Here is a 25,574-nt window from a genome sequence, read left to right as displayed (position 1 = left end):
GTCTACTTCAGGTAAGAAGCAGGAGTCTTTCTTTACCTAAGTCTCTAATTCATTATCAAGATAATTTAAGCATGTAGAAGTTGATAGACCCGCCACAAACCCAGAATGTTTAAAATTATTTTTATAAGTCATTTCCAGAATGGGAATAAATAAGTGAGAAATAAAAGGAAGGAAGGAAAAAGGGAAGGGAGGCAGGAAGGGGATGAATAAACACTGACAGCATCCTTTACGAGTATCTAAACATCATTATTCCAAAAGAACAAGTAAGCATCATCTTGATTTTATAACTTCCATTTCTTTATGAATTTCTCTACAAGAAATCTGATATACTGAGAGTCCATTACATTGTGCAAAATGCCAGTCTTAACAGCAAATACAACATCATTAACCTTCATTCGTTATTACTTTCACCACTTCTTGCCTCACCAGTTAAGAAACCTGTGTCTAAGAAAGCTCCACAGTCAGCTCCACTGTTGTGTCACATATGTTTCTGAGGAAGAAACATGATTATCCCCAAATCTGGGGCTTCAGAAATGAATATGGTAGCATCAGACTATAAAAATGAACCCAGGGCTTCCCTGGTGGTGCAGTGGTTGAGAGTCTGCCTGCCAATGCAGGGGACACGGGTTCGAGCCCTGGTCTGGGAAGATCTCACGTGCCGCGGAGCAGCTGGGCCCGTGAGCCACAATTACTGAGCCTGCGCGTCTGGAGCCTGTGCTCCGCAACAAGAGAGGCCGCGATAGTGAGAGGCCCGCGCACCGCGATGAAGAGTGGCCCCCGCTTGCCACAACTAGAGAAAGCCCTCGCACAGAAACGAAGACCCAACACAGCCATATATAAATAAATAAATACTTAAAAAAAACAAAAATGAACCTAATACTAACTAAAGATTGAATATCACAGAGCAATCAGCAAAATCCTTTTACCCGAATTCTGATATTAAGCACTAATACCTTTCTCTCAAGTTTTTAAGTGAAGATATTAAAGTATGGAGAGGATCAGGGATTTGCCCAGAGTCCCTTAGCTGGTAAACAGCATGACAAGACACAACCAATATTTTCTGACTGCAAAGTTTTGCTCTTTCCATTAGCTCACTATTCTCTAGAAACATCTGGCTATGCATGGGTAGGACTGAAGAGGAACAGTTGTTTAGGATGATCAACAACTTAGAAAATATTTCAGAACAGCACTAGAACTTCGTGAGAATTTAACCAGGGCATTGAAATTTATAGCAAAAACAGTCCTTCCAATTACAACAAAATTTCATAAGAAAAGAGGTTTATACCTAACAGGGTAACTCTTTTCTTTTCGAGAAATTTCACGAGAAAAGTTTATGCAATTAGAGCCATCCAGCTTCTCAGCTGGTCTGGGCTCCACCTTACAATAAACAAGGCTTCTCCCCTACAGCAGCTTTGCTGAGGCCCAGCTGACTGGATGCTGGGCTCAGAGAAAACCTAGGTCTGAGGTCTCTGGATTGAAAAAGAGCAATGGATTAAGTGTCAGGGTAGCTAGATACTAGTTTCAGTTCAGGTACTAGCTTGCTATATATGACCTTAAGCACATTTTAAAACCTTCTGTGATTACTTCACAATATCTTTCCATAGTTACTTCAGAACATTAGCTAGTCTCTCGAACTGTGGTCCTCAGACCACAAGCTCAGAATCCCCTGGGGCTCTTGTTGTAAATGAAGATTCCTGGGCCCCATTCCAGACCTACTATATCAAAATATCTAACATGAATCCAGAAAAACCCAGGTGCACTTTTAAAATTTGCACACTTAAAATTTACAAACTAACGGGACACTCTTTATAATAAACCACACATTTTCTATCCTAATCCCAACATTTACTGGCACGTGACTTAACTTTCTCTCTGGGGAATTTGCAACCCCAAGGCTTTTCTTCTCAGTCATATCCAGCCAGCTCAATCTTTCTGGACCTCACTTCTCCCAGCTGTGAAATGAGTATGACAACTTCTAACTTATTGGGCAGATATGAAGAACAAATGAGATAATGCATTTATATCTTTAATGTGCCTAACAGAATTCCTAACACATAACAAATCCTTGATGAAGGAATCACAAGATCCAACACAGCCATAAATAAATAAATAAATAAATAAATAAAATTAAAAAAAAAAATTCTACTCAGACTACAATAAAACACAATTACAATTAACATATTGGTATATGTATTTCCTATTATTCCCTTTACACAGTTATCTTTATGTTTCTGTAGTCAGAATCACACCATTTATGTGATTTTACTTCCTATATTTCACTTAACATAAAATTCACAAGCATTATCCCTTATAATGACATATTAGTTATAATCATTTTAATAACAGCATAATATTCCTACTTGTGAGTTGTAAATTAACTATGGTTATCTTAACTAATCCCCTACTCAGTGTTTAGGTTGTTTCAAATTTTACATAATTATGAATAAAGCTACAATTAATATTTTTACCCTACCCCATTTTAGGATTATTTCCATAAAAGACAGTCCCAAGAGTGTAATTGCAAGGTTAAATTCAACTATTTATTTCAATAAAAATTACCGAATTATTTATTCCAAATTATGCTGTAGTCTTTTAATATGTACTAAGATATGTAAAATGTTATATTTCTTGGATATTTCATTTAACTATTGTTCTATTCCTATATCAGCATTACAATATTTTAGATATAGTTTTAAAATATGGTTCAATGTCTAGTATATCTTGTGTAACTCATTTCTCTTTCTTTCAAAATATTCTGTACATTTTTTATGTGTATTTAACCTTCCAGATGAACTTTAGGATGATTGTGCCAAGTTGAAAAGCAAACCAAATCAAAATTTCATTATGATTTTCACTGGAATTGCATTAAATCTATAAAATAATTTGGAAGTAGCTGACTTCCTTGAAGCATTATTTTTGATATACAGAAGCATAATTTCTACTTCTAATTCTCTCAAAGCTCTATCATTTTTTATTCATATAGGCCACAAATACTTCTCATTAAAGGTATTCTAAAAGTTTATACTCTTGTTGCTATGGTGACTGTGACTCCCCTTTCATTAATTTTTAAACAGGTTTACTGAAGTATAATTTATATTTTAAGTATACAATTCAATGATTTTTTTAAAATAAATTACAGAGCTGTTCAACCAGCACCACAAGCCACTCTTAGAACATTTCTGTCACCACAAAAAGATTTCCCTTTTTGTTGATTTCTAATTTGTTTCTGTTACAGTTGGAGAACTTACTTTATATAATTGTAGTTCTTTTAAATATACTGAAATGTTTTATGGTCTAGCATGTGCTCTATTTTGGAGAACACCCACATACACTTGGAAAAAACATGCATCTTGCTTTCATTTCACTGCTAGAGTGTTCTATAAATGTCAGGTCAAGTTGGCTGACAGCATTAAATGTTAAGTGATATAAAAGATATTCTTGATGATTTTCCATCTAGTTGTGCTATCAATTATTGAGACTGGATCATTGAAGTCTCCAACTATTATTGTCTATTTCTCTCTTTAATTCTGTCATTTATTGACTCCTGTACTTGGGGGATATATGTTGATTATGTATACATTCATAACTATTCTATTTTCCTATTGAACTGACCATTTTATCATTATGAAATGTCCCTCTTTGTCCAAGTGTTTTTTGTCTTAATGTATATTTTTTGTGATATTAGAATATTTACTCCAGCTCTTTTATGGTTACTGTCTGTGTGGTGTATCTTTTTCCCGTATTTTAACTTTGTCTACTTGTATCTTTGAATTTAAAACCTGTCTCTTGTAGACAGCATATAGTTAGATCTTGTTTTGTTTTGTTTTGATGCAGTCTGACAATCTCTGCCTTTTGATTGAAGGATTTACCCTATTTACATGCAATGAAAATATTGATTAGTTGGACTTATGCTACTTTGGTATTTGTTTTCAATATGTCTCAAGACTTCTGTGTCCTCTGTTTTTCTTTTACTGTCTTCTTTTATGTTAAATAGATTTTTTTAGTATACCACTTTAATTCCTTTTTTGGGGGGAGTTTAAAGTTTTCTTAGTGGTTGTTCTTGGCTTTACAATAATCTAATTTAGTACAATCTACTATAAGTAATCACAATCTACTTCAGATTAATACTAATTTAATGCCAGTAAAATATAGAAATTTTGCTCCAATATAGCTCCATTTCCTCCCCCCTCATGTTATTATTGTCACATATCTTATCTGTATATAAGCCCAATAACACAGTTTTATTGTCTTATGCAATTATCTTTTAAATCAGTTAAGAGAATAAAAGACAAAAAACAAGTATTTATATAGTCCTTTATATTTACCTCTGTAATTACATTTCTTTCCATAGACTTTGTTTTATGGAAGTTTTAGGCTTACAACCCAAATTTGAGAAGGAGGTACAGAGATTTCCCATATACCCCCTGCTCCCACATAGGCATAGAGAGCCTCCCCCATTATCAACATCACTCACCAGAATGGTACATATGTTACCAAGGATGAACCTACACTGACACATCACATCACCCAATGTCCACAGTTTACCTTAGGGTTCACTCTTGGTGTTGTACATTCTGTGGGTTTGGACCAATGTATAATGACATGCATCCATCATTAAAATATCACAACATAGTATTTTCACTCTCAAAAATCATTCTGCGCTCTACCTATTAATCTCTCTCCAGCCTCCCTGCAATCACTGATCTTTTGACAATCTCCATATTTTGCCTTTTCTAGAATGTAATATAGTTGGAATCATACAGTATGGAGCCTTTTCAGATTGGCTTCTTTCATTCAGTAATATGCATTTAAGGTCGTCCATGTCTTTTAACGTAATTACTTTTTCCATTGTTCTTCATTTGTTCATGTGGATTCAAGTTCCATCTGCTGTCATTTCTGTTCAGCCTGAAGATCTTCTTTAGTATTTCTTGTAAGGCAAATCTGCTAACAACAAATTCTCTTTATCTGAGAATTTCTTTATTCCTTTTTCATTTTTTTGAAGTGTAGTTTTGCTGAATATTGAATTCTTGGTTGACAGTTTTTTCTTTGAATATGTCATCCTGCTGCTTTCTGGCCCCTGTTTCTGATGAGAAGTCAGCTCTTAATCTTATTGTGGTTGCACTGTATATGATGGGTCATTTTTCTCTTGCTGGATTCAAGATGTTCTCTTTGTTTTTGGCTTTCGACAGTTTGACTAATGTATCTTGGTATGGATTTCTTTTGGTTAATACTCTTTAAAGCTCATTGAGCTTCTTGGATACATAGATTAAAATTTTCCATCAAATTTGGAAAGTTTGGGGTCATCTTTTCTTCACAAATTTTCTTACCTCACACATTCTTCTATCTCTCTCCTTTCTAAGGCTCCTGATATATACATGTTTGTATGCTCATGTGTCCTACAGGTCTCTGAGACTGTTCATTTTTCTTTCTGTTCTTCAGAATTCATACCCTAGAGAGAGAGAAACCATATAGCAATTTGAACAGATTTAATATAAAGAATTATTACATATAGCTGAGTATTCAAAGAATGAAGAATTGACTAGTAAAAAAATAAACAAAACCTCTTAAAAACTACAGAATTGGAGATATAAGGAGAAGCCACTATCCCTAGAGCTGAGATGGTGTACCTAAGGAAAGACCCCCTCCCTCCCATCTGAGATTCAGACCTTGTTGAAGTGGGCATGACCATGGCTCACTGAATGACAGAGAAGTCACTGTGGAGCTGCACCAGCAAAACTTGCTGGAAATCCCCCACTAGGGTGCTGGTAACATCTTTTCATAGAGAAGTATATCCCTGGAGACACTCTGATACAAAATTACCCAATGGGAATTGCCAGGGAGGGGGTAGCTGCTAGCCGGTGGGCACTGCTGACTGTCATGTAATTCCGGAGCTGGGAGCTGGAATAGCTGCCTGTACTGCAAGAGCTGGGAGCTGGAGAAGCCACACAGGCAACATGAATCTACCAAGTGGGCTTACTGGAACCAGGAAGGAAAACCCTTTCTTCCTACAATGCCTTTCCAGTACCCTCTGCTGACAAACTTTATTGACAGCTGGCAAAGGGAAAAAAAAAAAAAAAAAAAGTTAAAAAAAAAGTTTAAAGGTCCCAAATCCATTTTCATAGAACAGGAAAGGAAGGGAGATTTGGAACTGAGAGGCAATATATTGATAATGGGCACATTTCATTCCTTTGGTCATTCATTTCCATATGCAACTTTCTACACACATTTTAATTCCTATATAGCAACAAAATATATTTCCAACAAACATGATACAGCTATCCACCTTACAAGTATAAAAGCTCTCCCCCTTTCCCCAAAATGAAAGATACATACACAGTCCGAACAGTTAATGTGTCCATCACAGGCTATAGTAAAAAATCCTCAAATTTAGTCACAGTTTCACCGAATATTCTGTTACCCAAAGACTAAATCATAAAGTTGTTTCCAGAAGCTTGTATATAAAAATAAAAATGAGAGAGAAGAAAATGGTTAGTATATATAAACACATGCATATAGCAAGGAGAAAATATGCAAAGGTGATACTCATTTCTGTAATTAGTGTCACAGCTGTAGATGGTATCTATGGATTTCTTCTTTACCCATTCCATCTTTCCCTTACCCTCAGCCAAAACCTTGACTGCTCTGAGCCCTTTACCTGAGTGACCCAACCTTCATTCCTGAAGGGTGTGCATCCTCAATTGTTCCGCCTTTTTTGGTTGCTATAGTTTTACATTTACCTTTACTATTGGGCATGGAAGTAATAAGATGTGCCCCCTGAGAATCTCCTAGGATCCAAACATAGTCCTTTTTGCCTCCAACCCAATTTTTACATTGTAGCATAGATTAATCACTGCATCTTTTTTTTTTTTTTTCTTTCTGTGTTGGTTCAGTGACATAGGAGTCCCAAATTGCTAGTCGGAAGTATCATCTTCCAATTAAATGGAATCATTGTTGTGTCCCTGATGGAAGCATTCTGTGCTTGAGGACTAAGAACTCTAAACCAGAAGCGCTCAAAGCTGTGGTATGGAAAGCAGAAATTCTGCAAGTGAGTTATTACACATTCACTTCTTAATTTCTAGAACCATGTAGTCTATGAGGGAAACAGCACCGTGTAATGGTCTCTGATATTTTTTTTAATTTATTTTTTTGTTTGTTTATTTATTTTTGGCTGTGTTGCATCTTCGTTGCTACGCACAGGCTTTCTCTAGTTGTGGCGAGCAGGGGCTACTCTTTGCTGCGGTGAGCGGGCTTCTCATTGTGGTAGCTTCTCTTGTTGTGGAACACGGGCTCTAGGCGCGCGGGCTCAGTAGTTGTGGCGGATGGGCTTAGTTGCTCCACAGCATGTGGGATCTTCCCGGACCAGGGATCAAACCCATGTCCCCTAAATTGGCAGGCGGATTCTTAACCACTGCGCCACCAGGGAAGTCCCAGTCTCTAATTTAAAGCATTTACATATCATGTAAAAAAGAACTCCATCCTTTCAGGGTGTGGTCTCCCAATGGGCATCATAACAGAGTCTTCAGTAAGTCATTGCAACTTCCTAGTTAAGCCAGCATATCCTCTGTTAATAATACTTTCTCTCCTCCACTACATTCCTACTACCTTCTCTAGAATTTGCAAAACACTTCAATGTAAAAATTGGTGAGAGCAGAATTCCCTATTTATCCCAGTTTTAAAAGGAATGACTTAGTATTTTATTTTTAAATAAGGTTAAAATGGGCATTGGTTTGAAATACACATCTTAACATGTGAAGGAATTAGTCTTCTAAGTTATGCTTTTCAAAAAACATTTAAGTATAGAATTCCACTAAATGATTTTGTAAATACAATGGATAAAACAGTACATGATTTTATTTTACCTATTGATACAATGTGATATCAATACATTTCTTGATATTGAAGCATCCTTATTATATTAGCTTCTGCTGCAGTAACCAAAAAAACCCCCAAATCTTTGTAACACAAACATGTTACATCACGGCTGTAGACTGCAAGCTCTATTACAGCCTGCAGGTTGACTGTAGGTCAGCTCCACTGTTTTCCTCCTGTGTCCAGGTTGAAGGAGCAACAGTAATCATAACAGAGGAGAAAAGATGGGTTGAGATGAATCATGGAACTGTTCTTAATGCTTGTGCTTGAAAATGGCAAATCTGACAATGATTCAGATTCCACTGGCCAAAGCAAGTCACATGGTCAAGCACAGCATCAATGAGGTATAGAAATATACTCCTTCAACAGCGTGGGGAAGGGAGAATGAATATTTGTGAAAAGTAAGTAATGCAAACTGTCATACTTATATTCAAAGAACAGACCCTTTTGGGCCATGGTAAATTATTCTTTCAATATACTATTAAATCGGGCTTCCCTGGTGGCGCAGTGGTTGAGAGTCTGCCTGCCAATGCAGGGCACACGGGTTCGAGCCCTGGTCTGGGAAGATCCCACATGCCGCGGAACAACTGGGCCCGTGAGCCACAATTACTGAGCCTGCGCGTCTGGAGCCTGTGTTCCGCAACAAGAGAGGCCGTGACAGTGAGAGGCCTGCGCACCGCGATGAAGAGTGGCCCCCGCTCGCTGCAACTAGAGAAAGCCCTCGCACAGAAACGAAGACCCAACACAGCCAAAAATAAATAAATAAATTAATTAAAAAAATATATATATACTATTAAATCTATGTGCTAATATTATATTATTCATATGCATAGTCATAAGTGAAAGTGATGTATAATTTTCATGCTTTTTTCCAAGGGTTTGGTAGGATGATTATATTTGCTTAGAAGAATGAACTGGATATCTTTCTATATTTTTCTCTATGTTCTATATATGGATCTATCTATTCCTCTTAAGGATAAAAGATTTCACCAGTACCATTTAGAACCAGAGCCTTTTGGGGGAAGTAATTAACTGGGTAACTTTTAAAAAATTCTTTTTCTGTTATTGGTAGAATAGCATTAGATTTTTTTTAAGTAGTTTTGATTTTCCTAGAAATCATCCTCTTCATGAAATTCAAATTTGATAGTGATAAGTTATATATACATATTTAACATATGTTTTCTACATGTTATAACACCTCCATCACTTCTAATTTTTACCGGACTTTCCACATTTACTATTTTGTGATTTCTTCACTTTTTTTTTTCCTATTTTCTAATGCATTTACTATCATTGCTTTTATCTTTACTGTAGTCTTCCTTTTGCTTTCTTCTTTTTCATTTTCTAAATTATTTAATAAAAGTCTTGCTCATAGAATAAAAAATCTAGCTATAGCAGCATTACATAATTCCATTAAAATGAAAACTCAGTGAGAGCTGTATTTCTACCCCTTTGTTCATTAATAATCCTCAAGTGTCTAGCACAGTATCTTCTTTGCACAGAGGAGTTTCACAATATTTGATAACATTCAGAGGAATCTGTTTCTGTATTCTTTGTTTCCTTTTAGACACTATGGTTATTTTTTAATTCCAAGAAGCTTGGATTTTTGTTTAAACTTTCATTATCTTATCTAATTTTGTGGTTCTCAGACTTTAACATCCATCAAGATAGCTTGGAGAACTTGCTAAAACACTGAGTTTTAAATTTTAAAACATGGGCCCTACCCTCAGAGTTTCTGATTTAGTAGGTTCGAGGTAGGGCTCTAGAATTTGTATTTCTAACAAGTTCCCAAGTGATGCTGAAGCCATGCTGGGGTTTACACTTTGAGATTTACTGGCTATTTCACTGTATGAGAATGTTAATTGTTTCTGCTTTGGAAAATTTATTGAGGTATCTACCATTTTAATTTTTTTTTTTTAAAGATTTATTTATTGATTGATTGATTGCTATGTTGGGTCTTCGTTTCTGTGCTAGGGCTTTCCCTAGTTGCGGCGAGCGGGGGCAACTCTTCATCGCGGTGCACGGGCCTCTCACCATCGCGGCCTCTATTGTTGCGGAGCACAGGCTCCAGACGCGCAGGCTCAGCAGCCGTGGCTCACGGGCCCAGTTGCTCCGCGGCATGCGGGATCCCCCCAGACCAGGGCCCGAACCCACGTCCCCTGCACTGGCAGGCAGACTCTCAACCACTGCGCCACCAGGGAAGCCCTAATTATGTTTTTAAAATCCTAAGTATCATCATTTCTTTTTTGTGTAATTGAAGACAGACTAATAGTTGTATAGTAAGATGTATATTAAAACAACAAACCTTGTTGAATTCTCTAAGTTAGTATTATTGTATAGCACAAGACTGTAATCTTTTTAGGCATTCCTGGAATTTTTAAATAAAAGACTTATTACAAACTTACAATTGGTTTAGTTAACCAAAATGTACCACTTTTTTCCAGTATTAAGTCTGCTAGCTACATATCTCTGCTATTTCCTGAGAGGCCTGATTTTGCAAAACCTTACCTATATGCCAAACATTCAGAGCGTTACGTTGTGGTTCAGACATCACATTTTCCTCACCAGTCTACTTCACAGCAATAGCTTTAGTCCTTTTCATGAAACTATGTTGTGTCAAAAAGCTTTCTATGCAGTGTTCTACTTTTAAGAAGTGATGGGCCTTGTACATTTGGATTTTTTTCAACCAGTGGTTCCAGGTTAAGAACCTCTTCCAAATTCTTTAGTCAGTTTTCTGGAGTCTGCCATGTCCTCTTTTTCTCAATTACATATTCTACTTCCAAAAGTCTTCCTTCCCCTGGCTGTCATTATCTTTTCTCTATGGTATATCTTTTATTGCAGTATTTTAAAATTATCCTATGCATTGCTTTCTGCTATAAGTTCTACTTAACATGATATTAATACTGATGCTTTACTTAGTTTGATACAAGTATGCTCATTGTTTCATTTGTGATTTTTCTGAATAATTTTTAGATGCATCTCTTGTAAGTAATAAACCACTGGATTTTGTTTCATTATACATCCACTCCAAGAGACTTTTTAGTGTACAGATGTAAACAATTTATAATTTTTGTAACTCTTACATAATTCATCTCATTATACAGAAATCAGAAAGCACAAGTACAACAAAAGGAAAAATCAAATAAAATTAGCTATAACCCCATCATCCATACTCAGGGACTGTTACCATTTGGAAGTATATACATTAAGATTTATTTCTATATATTTGGAAAAAGGACACCTATTATACCATTTTGTAATATGATTTTCACTTATCTTTCCAAGTCAACACTCTTCTTCAACCTCATTTTTAAGGATTGCTTAATACCCTATTGCAAAGATATGTTTATGTAACCTACCCCCTTACTATATATTTGTTCCTAATTTTCTATTACAAATACAGCTCCTCATACCCATATCTTTCTAGTCAACTGATTATTTCCTTGATCTAATTTACCAGAATTAAAACTATTAAGTCAAAAGTCATAACTATTTTTAGGGTTCTTGGTGTATTAATGACATATTACTTTCCAAAAAGTTTATTAAAATCGGAACTCCTACCAGCTACATGAGGGAGTCCACACTTAGGACTGCCAGAAAAAATAAAAGCTGCCAGTTAAATTTGAATTTCAGATAAACAGAAAATAAGCTTTTAATATAAATATGCCCCAAACATTGCATATTTGTTGCTTATGTGTAATTTAAATCTAACTGGGCTTCCTATTTTTATTTATTACATATGGCAACCTTATACCCACTGCATCTTTGTCAGAATTGAAAATTAATTTTTAAAACATTTGGGAAGTGAGAAAAGTAGAGCTTTTATGTATAATTCCTTTTAAAAAAATCTGCTTAGGTTCCTTTCTGAATTATATTAGGGTATTTTTAAAATATATTGACATACTAAGGACAAATATTTTCTCTAATTTATTTGCTCTTTAAATTTTTAACAAACTTCACAACTTTTACAAACTTAAAAATTTTTATGTAACAAGAATTATCAACTGTTTTTTCCTTTGATTTCTGATTGCTTTTGTGATTTAAAAAAGGTCCTTTCCTCCTATCCAAAGATTGGATATTCACCTGCATTTTCTTCTGATTTTTGGTTCTGCTTTTCTTTATATGCATTACTTTGTTCTACCTCGAATCTATTTTGATGCATGTATATTTTACTCACTTCAAATACAAGAAATGTAATTCTTTTCATATAAAATACTCTTTGGACATATTATATTTGGGGCATTGCTATAAATACTCTTAGTATTTATAACTGTTTTCCTCAAGCATTGGAGTTGTTTTAACTTTATTCCTTCACCTAGCATTACTTATCAACATAACAGTTATATTCCCAAAACGTGTTACTGTAAAAGAAAGCAGGCATGAAGTATTTAAGGCCTTAGAGCTAAAGCACAGTTAGGGGACTGTCGCTATAAGTGAGTCTAAAATAATGACAAACAGCTCATTAAATAAACGAACTAATGGCATTTTAAGTACTTTTGTTTTAATAAATTTATTTATTTTATTTATTTATTTTTGGCTGCATTGGGTCTTCGTTGCTGTGCATGGGCTTTCTCTAGTTGTGGCGAGCGGGAGCTACTCTTCATTGCAGTGCGTGGGCTTCTCATTACAGTGGCTTCTCTTGTTGCGGAGCACGGGCTCTAGGCACGCAGGCTTCAGTAGCCGCGGCACATGGGCTCAGCAGTTGTGGCGCACGGGCTTAGCTGCTATGCAGCATGTGGGATCTTCCCTCCTGGACCAGGGCTCGAATCCATGTCCCCTGCATTGGCAGGCGGATTCTTAACCACTGCGCCACCAGGGAAGCCCCATTTTAAGTACTTTTAAATAGTAATAATTGGCCTCGTTCAATAACAACTCCTCTTCCTAAGAACTATTTGGGATTTCCTTAGCCCATCAATTTTCTCAAGATGCTTATGAATGTGTTTTTGCTTTGTTATAAATACGCATTTTAAGAAGCATTTTTCCTTGGATCTCCACCAAATGATCAGTGTTTTACAATTTTATGATTCAGTTACCTTATGTAACTTAGGTTAATTGAAGGAGAAAATGCCAGTATTCTGTGAGATATTCTGGAAACTCTTCCTAATGCATTGTTTTATGTTTAAGAGAACTTAATGCCAGTGCACAAACAACCACAGTAGAACACTACTCTTACTCTGAAGCTTTCACATGTCTCGATTTCTTTCCTTTGGTTTCCTATATTTTTCCCACACTTCATTAGAAAAATATCTACATAAACCTCTCTTCTATATATTTTACCTCCTTTTTCTCTTCCCAAGATCCCATGTTTTCTTGTAATTTTAAAAATTATCCTCAAGAAAAATCACACATATGCTTACAAATATAGTATCCTAAATTCTCACATTTGTGGGAAAAGCACAAGTACATAAATACACATATGTAGAATTTTGTACAACAGGAACTGTAGCTAGGAAGACATCACTATACTCAACACAAAGTGTTTAACAGAAATTTGCTTAATGGGACTGACTTCCATCTGGAATGGAAGCACATTTAAGGCAGTGGGGTTGATACAATGGCTACAACTATATGACCAAAACATCAGGGCTACTGAAAAAGAGGTAGACACAGTTAGTTCAGTAGTGTTAATGACTAATTCTGATCAATAATTCTGATTAATACTGATCAATGGTTAAAGGTTCATAATACAGTACAGCATAACAGCTGAAAAAGACCTCCTGAGAAATGGCTATTTTTGTGGTAATATTTAAAAGTCATATAAATATGTCCTTATATTTTTACTTTTTCCAAACTATCTGTATTATAATTGGCATTGCTATAGCATAGGGAGATCAGCTCAGTGCTTTGTGTCCACCTAAAGGGGTGGGATAGGGAGGGTGGGAGGGAGACGCAAGAGGGAGAAGATATGGGGATATATGTATACATATAGCTGATTCACTTTGTTATACAGCAGCAACTAACACAACATTGTAAAGCAATTATACTCCAATAAGGATGTTAAAAAAAATAAATAATTGGCATTGCTCAACTAGTATGGTAAGCTTAGATACTAAAATATTTTATCTGTATCAAATGTCAAGAGTTTTAAATGTACTGCTACCAAAAACAACTATGGTCTGAATCAGTACTCTTACCAGTTTAGGAGTTAATTTAATTCATCCATATATCAAATTATATCAATTATTACTGGAACACGTGCAGTGTGTTAGTCTATTTAAATTGATTGCAGGGCTTCCCTAGTGGCGCAGTGGTTGAGAATCCGCTTGCCAATGCAGGGGACACGAGTTCGATAACTGGTCCGGGAAGATCCCACATGACACAGAACAACTAGGCCCGTACGCCACAACTACTGAGCCTGAGCTCTAGAGCCCACGAGCCACAACTACTGAGCCCGCGTGCCTAGAGCGCGTGCTCTGCTACAAGAGAAGCCACCGCAATGAGAAGCCCGCACACTGCAACGAAGAGTAGCCCCCTGCTCGCTGCAACTAGCGAAAGCCCGCACGCAGCAATGAAGACCCAATGCGGCTAGAAATAAATTAATTAAAAAAAATTTTTTTTAAATAAATAAATAAATTGGTTGCAAACATGAAATGATACTATTTTAACAACACAATAATAAATGTGGCTCACCACTGGGGAGAAGAGCCATTAAATTGAGTACAGCAGATTAATTCAAACTTACTTCCAAAGAATAACTTAACAGAAATGACAGGCAGTTTGGATGAGATTTAAAGCATAACAAGCCAACAGATTAGAAAGTCTGAGAACAGTATCTCCAACACCATAAAAAAGCAGTATTAAGGCTATAGAAATTCAACTGCCAGTGACTGACGAAAAGATTATATATTGCCAGTATACAAAAAACAGAAAAATTGATCCCAATACCAAGTCAAAATGTGAATACCAGTATTGTTAGGGTAAAACGAAAAGTATTAATAAGTCCATTGATTGTGGCAAAAATAACGCTGATAAAAAGATGTCTAGGGAATTCCCTGGTGGTCCAGTGGTTAGGAGTTGGCATGTTCACTGCCAGGGCCCAGTTTCAATCCCTGGCTGGGGAACTAAGATCTCACAAGCCGCGCGGCCAAAAAAAAAAAGATGTCTATAACAGTTAAGACACTATAAGAGCTGAATCATCTTATTTTGAAATTTCTCCTCGGAGAAATACTTCTTTCCACAGATGTTCACTACATATCCATTTACAAATTCCTTTTTTAGAAAATAGGAGGGAAGTTTAAAAAGTAAGCAAATGGAACCCAAAATTAATGAATAGAAAATACATTTGAAAGCAAATCTGACACTGAAGTTCTAATCTAATTACTGTATCAAACTCCACCAATCCTTGACTGAAAGTAAACTACATCATCTCACATAATGCTTAAGGACAAAATTAGCCAAGATAAGTGGTGACGTTAATAGCCATAATAAATAAATATCATAAATTACTAACTACATTTAGTCAACAAAGTAGGGTTGTTTAATAATGCTCCCCAAAATAAAACAGGTAGCATTTCTAATGAGTAGTGTGTTTTACATCACACCTTCGTTCATCATGAGGGGATTTGTAACAAGTTTCATTTAAAATGAAACAGAACATATGCCTTTCTTTCCTTGGTTTAAACTGTTTATAATTACTCAGATACAAAGTACTCTGATTCTTAGAGCACTATCATGGTTTTAGGTGTTCTCAACCATTTTTTTTCTAATGGAGATTCATTCATGTTAGAAGGAAAAAGAAAAAAACTGAAGTCCAGTGAACGGAATAATAATGACTTTTAAAAACTGAGAAGTAGAAAATTGCAGCCAAATGATAACTGGCAATTACAAACATATAAAACAATTCATAAATATAAAACCTCACATAATTTTTAAAAGGTAATGTGGAAGAACAGCAATAATTAAGAATAGTTAACATCTCAAATATAACACTGATGATACACTGGCAGGAAAGTAACTTTGAGCATTATGGGAATTCCAATCGCCTGCATGTGTTCATATACAGCAAGAGTTTGCCAGGAGTTGGTGGAACCACAAAGCTCAATAGAGTACTGAATTAGAATCCTCAGTTATTTGTGGTAATGCAATAATTTTAGTCTATGAATATCAAATCTAGTAAGGCTGAATAACTCATTCAGTAGGTTACTTCTAAGAAAGCTTTAGTTGTTAGCAATAATTGGTCTACGAAATTGGGCTCATTCGTATGTAAGTGCAAACAATGAGCTTTGCGGGCTTCCCTGGTGGCACAGTGGTTAAGAGTCCGCCTGCCAATGCAGGCGACATGGGTTCAGGCCCTGATCCGGGAAGATTCCACATGCCATGGAGCAACTAAGCCCATGCGCCACAACTACTGAGCCTGCGCTCTAGAGCCTGCGAGCCACAACTACTGAGCCCGCGTGCCACAACTACTGAAGCCCGCACGCCTACAGCCTGAGCTCCGCAACAAGAGAAGCCACTGCAATGAGAAGCCCGCGCACCGCAATGAAGAGTAGCCCCCGCTCACTGCAACTAGAGAAAGCCGCACGCAGCAACAAAGACCCAATGCAGCCAAAAATAAATAATAAATAAATTTATTAAAAAAACAAAAAACAAAAAACAATGAGCTTTGCATTCTTCCTTAAGGAGGACTCTCAAAGCCCATGAATCTGCTTTAGAACACAACTGATTTAGGGAACCCAGTGTCTGACACAGAGCTAGAAATGAACGATCTAGTGGATGAACCTAAAATATACAGAAATTGATTAATATCTAATTTTATAAAATCGTATAAAGTACCATCTCATTGATCTGATGTAATTTTGTGATGAATTACTTAAATTTTAGAGAATATGGATTCATTCCTCAAAGTTCACAATGAATTCATTCCTTTACTCACTTCAATGACATTATCAAAATTGCTTTTCACTCATAGAAACTTTACTGAATTATTGCAAAAGCAGCATTTCAGTTGTCTTCATTGATCTTTAGATATATTAATTTACAAATCGAGGGTACATCACTTATTTTTTTATAATAAGGTCAGTTACATCAAAGCAAACATTCTAAACTTTTTTTACCAGTTTTAGGAATAATTTCAGTTATGAACATACAAACCTATCCCAAAACATCTGTATTTCAATTAGGTGCAAGGATAAAACTTCTAGTGTGCAGTGCACTTTTTTCACTGTCAATAAGTGCAGTGCCATAGTCAGGACTTGACAGAATTAACCTAAGAGAAAAGGTCTGCAGAAAAGATTAAGTAAGCCATTTTTACAGATGAGATGACTGTTTTTTCAAATGAAAACACTGTACATTTGTAAACGGCACGATATAGGTGGAGTGCGGTTGGTACAGGATTTGGAGAAACAAAGGAATTTGGGGAGACGGAAAAGGACTTTGGAAAAACCTGGTGTCTACCAAAAAGCAAAATGAGAATGTTAGGTTATAACAATTCTGTCCTTAAATCTAGTCATTTCCCTTTTACTGCCTTTTAACAGCTAATGTGAAGGACAGAAATTACAGCAAAATAATTGAAATATTTAGTATACCTGGTGTCACAGCACCCTCTATCACATGATAATATACAGAACACGTTTATGTGTAGTAGTCGCTTTAATGTGCGAATATTCATTTATGTAGAACTACCTGGTTTTAATCCTCGGTTTATTACTTCCCAACAATGGATTTCTCCAGCTTCCCTATCATTAGTAACCAACCGCAAGAGCATTATTGACAAAGCAATCCTGAACTCTAAATTATTGCACCTGTGATCCTAGTACCAACAACTTAAGCATCAGCAGAGAGCTTACCATAGCTATAATTATACACCTCTACCCCCTGACCTTCCAAATTAAAAACTTCGGGTTAAGCCCAATCTGTTTTACTAAGTTTTCCAGGGACGTCTGAGGCGTGCTCACGTTTGAGAACCACAGCTGTAGGAGAAACGCCCCGTGGAGCAGTCAAGTCAGTAGTCGCTGAAGGCTAAAGGAAACTTACTTCATTAACTTTCACTAGTACTCTGATACTCAAAGCATCATCCCAATAAGGCAGTTAAGAACAATCCAATGCTAGCTACCTAATATTATCAGGGCTTCAACCTTCCAGGAAAATCGAGACTTTCCAGCAAAAATTCATCATCCAGGGAGAATTTACGTTGACTTTGCTGACGTGGGAGAAATGATTTTTCTTCTCTGGTTAGTCTAATAGAAATACGCCACGCAACCAAATCTATATTCATCCTGAGTGTCCCTGAGGCTACCTTTCCTAAATCTTAACCTGTTTTTATAGCAAACTATCCACTAAATTCCCCGCTCCGTCACTGGCTCCAAACACATACGCTGCATGTTTTTTACAACACTGCTTTACTAAGCGAAAGGAAACAAAAGCTCTTAGAGCAGAGAGCAATCTAAGCCACAGAGCCTGCGCCATCTTCCCATCCAAGAGAGAAATGGTGGACCCATGTCTCGACAGATTAAGGAATTCATGGCTGAGGGGACGACTGAGAGGACCTCAGGAACATAGCACGAGGAAACAAACAAAAAAAACGTTTTGTTTTGTTTTTCTGGACTTAAAACTAGAGAAAGAACTCAGTTTCCTCTCCATCTTGGCTATTTATAGCGAACATATACAAGCAGCTTCCGCTTCAAAGTCCTGCAAAGTACCTCCAACGCGGGAACTCGGCAGGGCGGAGACTCGGGCTCTCCTTCCCGAGGGCGGGAGAGACGAAAACCCGGGCCCCGTTTTCTCTGGAAGGTTCCGAAAGAAAGGCGCGCGCCCCCTCTGCGGGCAGCGAGAGACTCGGCACCAGATGGCGCTGCCGCACCGAGAGCCGGAGCCTGGGCGGCAAGTGAGACGGGAAGAGGCGTCACCGGATCCTTTCCTTCGCGTCCGTCGCCGGAAATGCGCGCTGGCGCCAGCCTCTGGTCCCGGATATTAAGACTTCTAAAGGGTTCCCGCCTGAGGGCGGGGCTAGAACCGGAACCGAACGGCGACCTTCGGGTCTCGGGGCGGAAGCCCCGGGCGGCGCCAGTGGGGGCTGGTTTCTGGTGCGCGCGCCTCGCCGCGGCGGCGGAGGGGAGGGGCCTCGCCGTGCGCTTGCGCATTGTGAGGACGTAGGCGCCGCTGGCGCGTACGTCTGTCTCTGCACGTTTGCTGGCCCTGCAAGGCGATAGTGGTGGCGTAGTAGGGTTTTTTTTGTGTGTGTGTTTTTTTTTTCATCTTCCCGCCCACAGGGTTTGGGTTTCTGGCTGTGAATCAGGTTTCTGGAAATCTTTGTGGAAAATTAATGGTATATGAGGTAAAAACTCAAGCTGTATTTTCCCTCTTGAGTACTAAGCGATCCAGATGCCTGCTGGGCGCGGTTCCCGTGCTGGGATGGCCCCAGTCTTCCCGTCTAAATCTCTTCCTGAACCGGCGCGGTCCATCCACTATGTCTTTAAGCATCAGTCCTGAGGCGGTAGGGGTGTCACTAGGAAAAGGGAAGGAAGGCAAATACACTGCTCGTGTGGCACCTAAAGACGCTTTTTAATTATGTAAAGAAGCCTGTCTTTTGGCTTTTTAGCAGCGCTTCTCTTAAGAATTTCAGGAGTTAATTAGCTTTATTTTTCGGTTTTTTTCAGAAACATTTCATGTTCTGTGTTTTATGGTGTGATCTTGGCCTTTCTCAAATTTTAACTAAAGGAAGGCCGCTTGTGCAAAGCTTTTGAAGGGAAAATTCTGCCCCTTTTTCATTTTTACAAGATAGAGGCAAACCACTTTTAATAGGCGGACCGTAGTAAACTCGTGAGAGTGCACTGGCTTTGTTTTGTTTTTAGATGCAGCATGGAAACCACCAAGTAGGTTGGAAAAATAAAATCTGTGTGAAACTGTACCCACCCAGTTTTAATTTTAGACTAATTCTAAAAGTGTCAGCTGCAAGGTACTCAGTTCTCCCAAGAAATTTCTTCAGCCTTGGTAAAGACTTTTATCTTTGTATGTCAGAGTTTTGTCTAGTCTGCGGCCTACATAAAAACTAAGTACTTGTGCAAGCCAGAGCGAGAGGAATAGAGATTTTTGAGCAGTTATACTGAGAGAAACAGAGGGGGACTGGGGAATACAAGAAAGTTAGATTGTCTGGCGTAGCCAAATAAGGGCATTTTACGGTTTTTGGATAAAACTTTTTGATGGTTTTGGTAGTAGGTGTTGTAAAGAAAGCTACTGCCGGTTGAGGAGTGCCACTGTATTATGTTTATGTGAAAAAACAAAAAAATTTTTTTAAGTGGGCAATATCGAAGGATCATTGAAGACTGATCACAAATAGTGTGAGCAGGAGGCAAGGTGGGGGCGTGGGAAGTGATGGAAGATACTAGGAAACACATGAAAGAAAAGGTCAGAGCTAAAGCTGTAATAGATGCGGAAAGGCTGATTAGGAAGACGGTGAGGAAGTATAGATTTTAGACGTCAAACTGAATGTGTAGAATAAGGAATAAGTTCATCATTAGATGGCTCAGTTTTGGATATATTGCATTTAGCTGCTTATTTTAACTTTCTGTACGTTCCTGTCTTCCATGTACCTCATATATGACCAACCTTAAATTGAGGGAGTGCTTAGTTTTGCCACCATTATACTAGTAACTTACACTAGAATAGTGTGTCACAGTGTGAAGAATTATTTATTTACTTAATTATTTCTATTTGTATATATTCACAAATAGTGATATTAAAGTCACTTCCTTGCAAATCCCCTCAACTCTTTGTCCCTGAGTTCTACTACTTGCCTGGCAAAACCCGGATCATAAATGAACTCATGCATTTATCTTTTCTGTGCTTACACCCAGCAGCTTAACAACTGGGTGGACTAACGTGTTCTCACCCAAATGGCCTCTCCCACAGTCCAGTCATCCTACTCTTTTCTGTAGTCATTTTTCTCTCTTTAAACCAGGTATTGCATTCTTTGTCTTCTCTCTTGGAATCACCAATTTCCTCCTCAACCAATGACTTTGCCTCATCCTTTATTGGAAAAAGAATTGTGAGCTTAGCCAAGAATTCTCTCATCTTCTCACTGTCTAGTCTACTTGCATCTGCGTCTTTAATTGGCTTTCCTCTAGTTTAAAAGGATGATGGGTCTTTCTGTCAGATGGCAACAGTTGGTATTGTCTGTCTTTAGTTTTAGCCATTTGAGTTGGGTATATAGTGATATTTCATTTTTGTGAAGTATGTTCAAAACTTTTGCCCATTTTTAAAATTGAGTTTGTTTCCTTGTAATTGAGTTGTAGGAGTTATTTACATACCAGGTACACACCGTTTTTTCTTTATTGAGGTATGATTGACAGACAAAAGCTGTACATATTTATGTATACAACTTGATGAGTTTGGAGTTAAGTATACACCCACAAAACTGTCACCACAACATATGTCATAAACATATCCATCACCTCCAAAAGTTTCCTCCTGCCTTCATTATTTATTATTATTTTGCGATAAAAACACTTAACATAAGCTCTACCCTCTTAGCAAATTTTTATACAATGAGCATTGTTAACTGTAGGGACTATGCTGTACAGTAGATCTCTAAGACTTAGTGATTTTTGTCTAGCCAACTTGGTACCCTTTGAATAATACCTCTCCATTTCCCCTTCCCCTGTATACGTGTTTTTTCGTCAAAATGTGTGTTGTAAATATTTTTCTCCCAGTTTGTGGCCTTTCATTTTCTTAATAATGTCTTTTGAAGAAAAGTTTTTGTACATTGTATTTTTCTAGGAATTTGTACATATTGTCCAAATGTTAAAAGTTCCCTAGCATAAAGCTGTAAATAAACTCCTCTTGCTATCTTTTTAATATTCACAGTATATTATATTTAGGCTTATGATCCATTGAAGGTTAATTTTTCTGTATGGTATAACAATAGGAGTTGATACTGTTATTTTTCAAAATAAGAATTCAGTTATTCCAGCAGCATTTGTTGAAAAGATTCTCCTTTCCTCCACTGGACTACCTTTGCACCTTGTTCGAAAATCAGCTGATTTTCTGAATCTGTTCAGTTCCATTGATAAGTATATGTATATCCATATGCTAACTTATCCAACTTTTTTTTTTTCTCAATACCGTTTTGGCCATTCTAAGTTTTTTGCATTTTAATATAAATTTTAGAATTGGCGTTTCAATTTCTAAAAAAGCCTGCTGGGATTTTGGTTGGAATTCTGTTGAATCTATTGATCAGTTCGGGAGGAATTGACATTTTAAGAATATTGAATTTTCCAGTCTATGATCATGGCATATCTCTTCATCTCTTTATTTATTTTGGTCTTTAATTGTCTTTGTAATTTTCAGCATACAAGCATATAAATTTATTCTTAAGTATTTCATGTCTTTTATTATAAATAAGTTTTTAATTTTTATTTATTTTAGTATGAATATAATTTTTCATTAAATTTTCAGTTTGTTGAATTGTATTTTTCACCTCTAGAATTTGTGTTTGATTCTTCTTTATAGATTCTAGTTCTCTAGTGAAATTCTGAAGTCTGTGCCTAATAACTCCAATATTTAGGTCATCTGTGGATCTTGTTTCTGTTGCCTTTTTCTTATTCCTGTTTCCTGGTATGCCCAGAAATTCTTAATGGAATCCTGTCTTTGTTTATGAAAAATATTAAGCTCTGAATGTTTTTTACTTCCATAAAGGATTTAACTTTTCCTTCTGTTAGGAAACTAGGGTCAGAGCCGAACACCTTAGCTTATATGGTTTTCAGTCTGTTAGGTCTAATCTATTTCAGGTTCATTCTTACTCCTAGGGTGGCCCTTTTTCTGTCCCAACTAAGATCCTGAGGTGTTTTCAAAGGCTTTTCTTCCCTAGTTGCCCCTGAAGTCCAATTTTTATTTTCACAGAGCCATGGGACTCCTGAAAAGCTCTTCTTGGCTTCCCTGCTTCTTAGTTGCCACTTTCTGAGTGACTTCTCAGCCTCTGGAACAGCTTCCAAATTGGCAAATGAGTCAAGGGGAAAAACAGAGTTGAACATGGGCAGACTTCTCTGCACCTTCTCTTCAGGATCTTGTCCTCTCAGTATGCCATCAAAAAGATCCTTTTTGTATTTTTACTCAGCTTTTCTAGTTCAGTTTAGAGGGTGGGTCTCATTTTTTTTTTTTTTAAGTCCATCACTGGCAGAAATGAAAGTCCTTAATCTGAGAATCTCAATGATGCTAATAAAGGTAGTGCTCTTTTACGTAAGTGTATTAATTTGAAATTGTTATAGTTCAAAATAATTTCATGTAACTCTTCCTAAATTGCTTTAAAATCATCAGTATTTAATCATTATCATGATTAAATATTTAATCATCTATCCTACACTGCTTTTAAGTCAACAATATCAACATTCAAAGGAAGACTTGGGGCTAAATTTTCCAGTTCTTTTATTACTTTTTAAAAATTTTTTTGGCTAGTCATATTCAGATTTATATACAATAATGAAAACGCATTTTTGCTTCTCCTTATATTTTGTCCAGAATTTGGAAAAGTTATTAGATGAGAAAAGGATGATGTCTTCTCTCATCAAGAAAACAGTTCATTTTAGTTTACTATCTATCTTTGGGGTTAATGCTTCATTTGTAATGAATAGTTTGCATGGTAGAGGGCCATAACTTATGGAATAATGGAAGAAAATTAAGTTTTTATAAAATAATGTTAAAACAGACCCAAATCCTACCTTCATGGTGCTTATAGTAGGCACTTAGTGACTAGATTACGAAGGTAAATATATCCAAAGAGCATGTACATTTGTTCTATAACCGTTTTTAACAACGTTTCAACAGTGAATTCTGTGTATATATATTAGAAAAGAAAATAAACAAATGTAGCTTGGAACAGATAAAAAAAAATTCTCATATTACTGACCATAAAATGATCCAAATTATGTCGCACTGATTAAATTTCCTAATTTCCTTGCTTTAAAAATACATGTGCAAAGAAGTAATGGCAATACGGTTTAGTCATCTTATTCACCATTTCTATCTTGCTGCACCATTTTGTTTTCCATGTTTGAGTTTGCAGTTCTCTAATTTATCACTGGGGTTTGCATTTTTTAATTGCATCTATTCTATAATTGGGTAAAGTTAACTTATTTGTATTTCTTTTGGAACAGTCATACATTCAATTCACTTACATGCACACAAAAAAATGGAATGTCAAATATAGAATAGCTTTCCCATAACCCTGCTCTATTAATGTCTTAAAAATCACTAAATGCTCTTATTCCAGATCCCGATGAGGTCAAGCTGGAGTGTCAGATCTGACCTCTGTGTGTTCTATAAGGGGTTTCTCAGTCCTGTTACATTCCAATAGTTTAAGTATAGATTTTCTGCAGTCATCTTGCCTTTTATAATGTGCTTAGATGGAATCAGTAAAACAAATGTGCCCTTCATTTCCCTGAATGGGGTTATTGTAGAGAAATAAGAAGCCATAAATTAGGGTGCAAAATTCCCTTTATCCCTAAAACACAAATAGTCATTTTGAGGGATGGAACATATTTACTTCAGTTTTTGTGATATGAAAAAGAATAAGTTTTATATGTTCAAAATAAAGTTGACATTAGTACAAAACAACTCATATATTCTAAGAACTATTCCCCCCCCCACACACACACACTTTGGAGAACACCTTTGTCATATCCTTTTACCATATAATTGAGTTATTTTAAAAATCAAAATAATAGATTGGCATTTTCTCGTTTATCTAGTTCTCGAAGCTTTAATTTTAAATTTCTAAAAAAGATTATATCCTTAATTGATTGCCTGAGATTTTCTGTGATAAAACTTAAAATGCAACTTATCTTTTACATAACTATTAATTTGAAATTGTTATAGTTCAAAAATAATTTCATGTAACTCTTCCTAAATTGCTTTTAAATCATCAGTATTTAATCATGATCATGATTAAATATTTAATCATGATCATGATTAAATATTTAATCATGATCATGATTAAATATTTAATCATCTATCCTACACTACTTTTAAGTCAGCAATATCAACATTCAAAGGAAGACTTGGGGCTAAAATTTCCAGTTCTTTTATTACTTTTTTAAAAAGTTTTGGCTAGTCATTCAGATTTATATACAATAATGAAAACTCATTTTTGCTTCTCCTTATATTTTGTCCAGAATTTGGAAAAGTTATTAGATGAGAAAAGGATGATGTCTTCTCTCATCAAGAAAACAGTTCATTTTAGTTTACTGTCTATCTTTGGGGATAATGCTTCATTTGTAATGAATAGTTTGCATGGTAGAGGGCCATGACTTATGGAATAATGGAAGAAAATTAAGTTTTTATAAAATAATGTTAAAACAGACCCAAATCCTACCTTCATGGTGCTTATAGTAGGCACTTAGTGACTAGATTACGAAGGTAAATATATCCAAAGAGCATGTACATTTGTTCTATAACCATTTTTAACAATGTTTCAACAGTGAATTCTGTGTATATATATTAGAAAAGAAAATATTCTTTTTCTCCTGCATAATATTGTACATGATCACAAAATACAGGTATGAAAAATGCATGAAAAAAACATAAAGCATCCAGTTTCAAACATCTTTAATACAGAGATTACATGACTAAATTAAGTAATTGAAAAACAAGAGACCTTTTCTAAAATGTTGAATTCAAAAGTCTACCTGTAGAATTACATTTAAATCCAAAGAGAAAATACCCTTCGCTTCTGTCTTACTTCTTCACCAACTATTTTCCTTGCTTTGTGCAGAATA

The 25,574-nt window shown here is 36.3% G+C and overlaps 1 protein-coding gene across 1 annotated transcript; it reads right to left on the bottom strand.

Moving 5' to 3' along the window:
• Positions 1-4,300: 4,300 nt before the first annotated feature.
• Positions 4,301-19,802, bottom strand: LOC309615671 (uncharacterized protein). The gene is made up of 2 exons (XM_082365732.1): positions 18,507-19,802; positions 4,301-5,449 (listed from the first exon to the last, which is right to left on the bottom strand). The coding sequence occupies exons 1-2, from the start codon at positions 18,945-18,947 to the stop codon at positions 5,417-5,419; spliced, it is 474 nt and encodes a 157-aa protein (XP_082221858.1). The 5' UTR covers positions 18,948-19,802; the 3' UTR covers positions 4,301-5,416.
• Positions 19,803-25,574: the final 5,772 nt, after the last annotated feature.

The sequence above is a fragment of the Balaenoptera borealis genome (genome assembly GCF_965194805.1).
Source record: "Balaenoptera borealis genome assembly, chromosome: 18".
Lineage (NCBI taxonomy): Eukaryota > Metazoa > Chordata > Mammalia > Artiodactyla > Balaenopteridae > Balaenoptera > Balaenoptera borealis.
Note: the sequence above shows the minus strand (reverse complement) of the source record. Positions and strands in the feature narration are given on the sequence as shown.

Coding starts and splice junctions, on each gene's coding strand:
- LOC309615671 (XM_082365732.1), bottom strand. CDS start 18,947: ATGCGCAAGCGCACGGCGAGGCCCCTCCCCTCCGCCGCCGCGGCGAGG. Junction 5,450..18,506: donor GCCGAGTTCCCGCGTTGGAG/GTACTTTGCAGG, acceptor CTCTCTCTCTAG/GGTATGAATTCTGAAGAACA.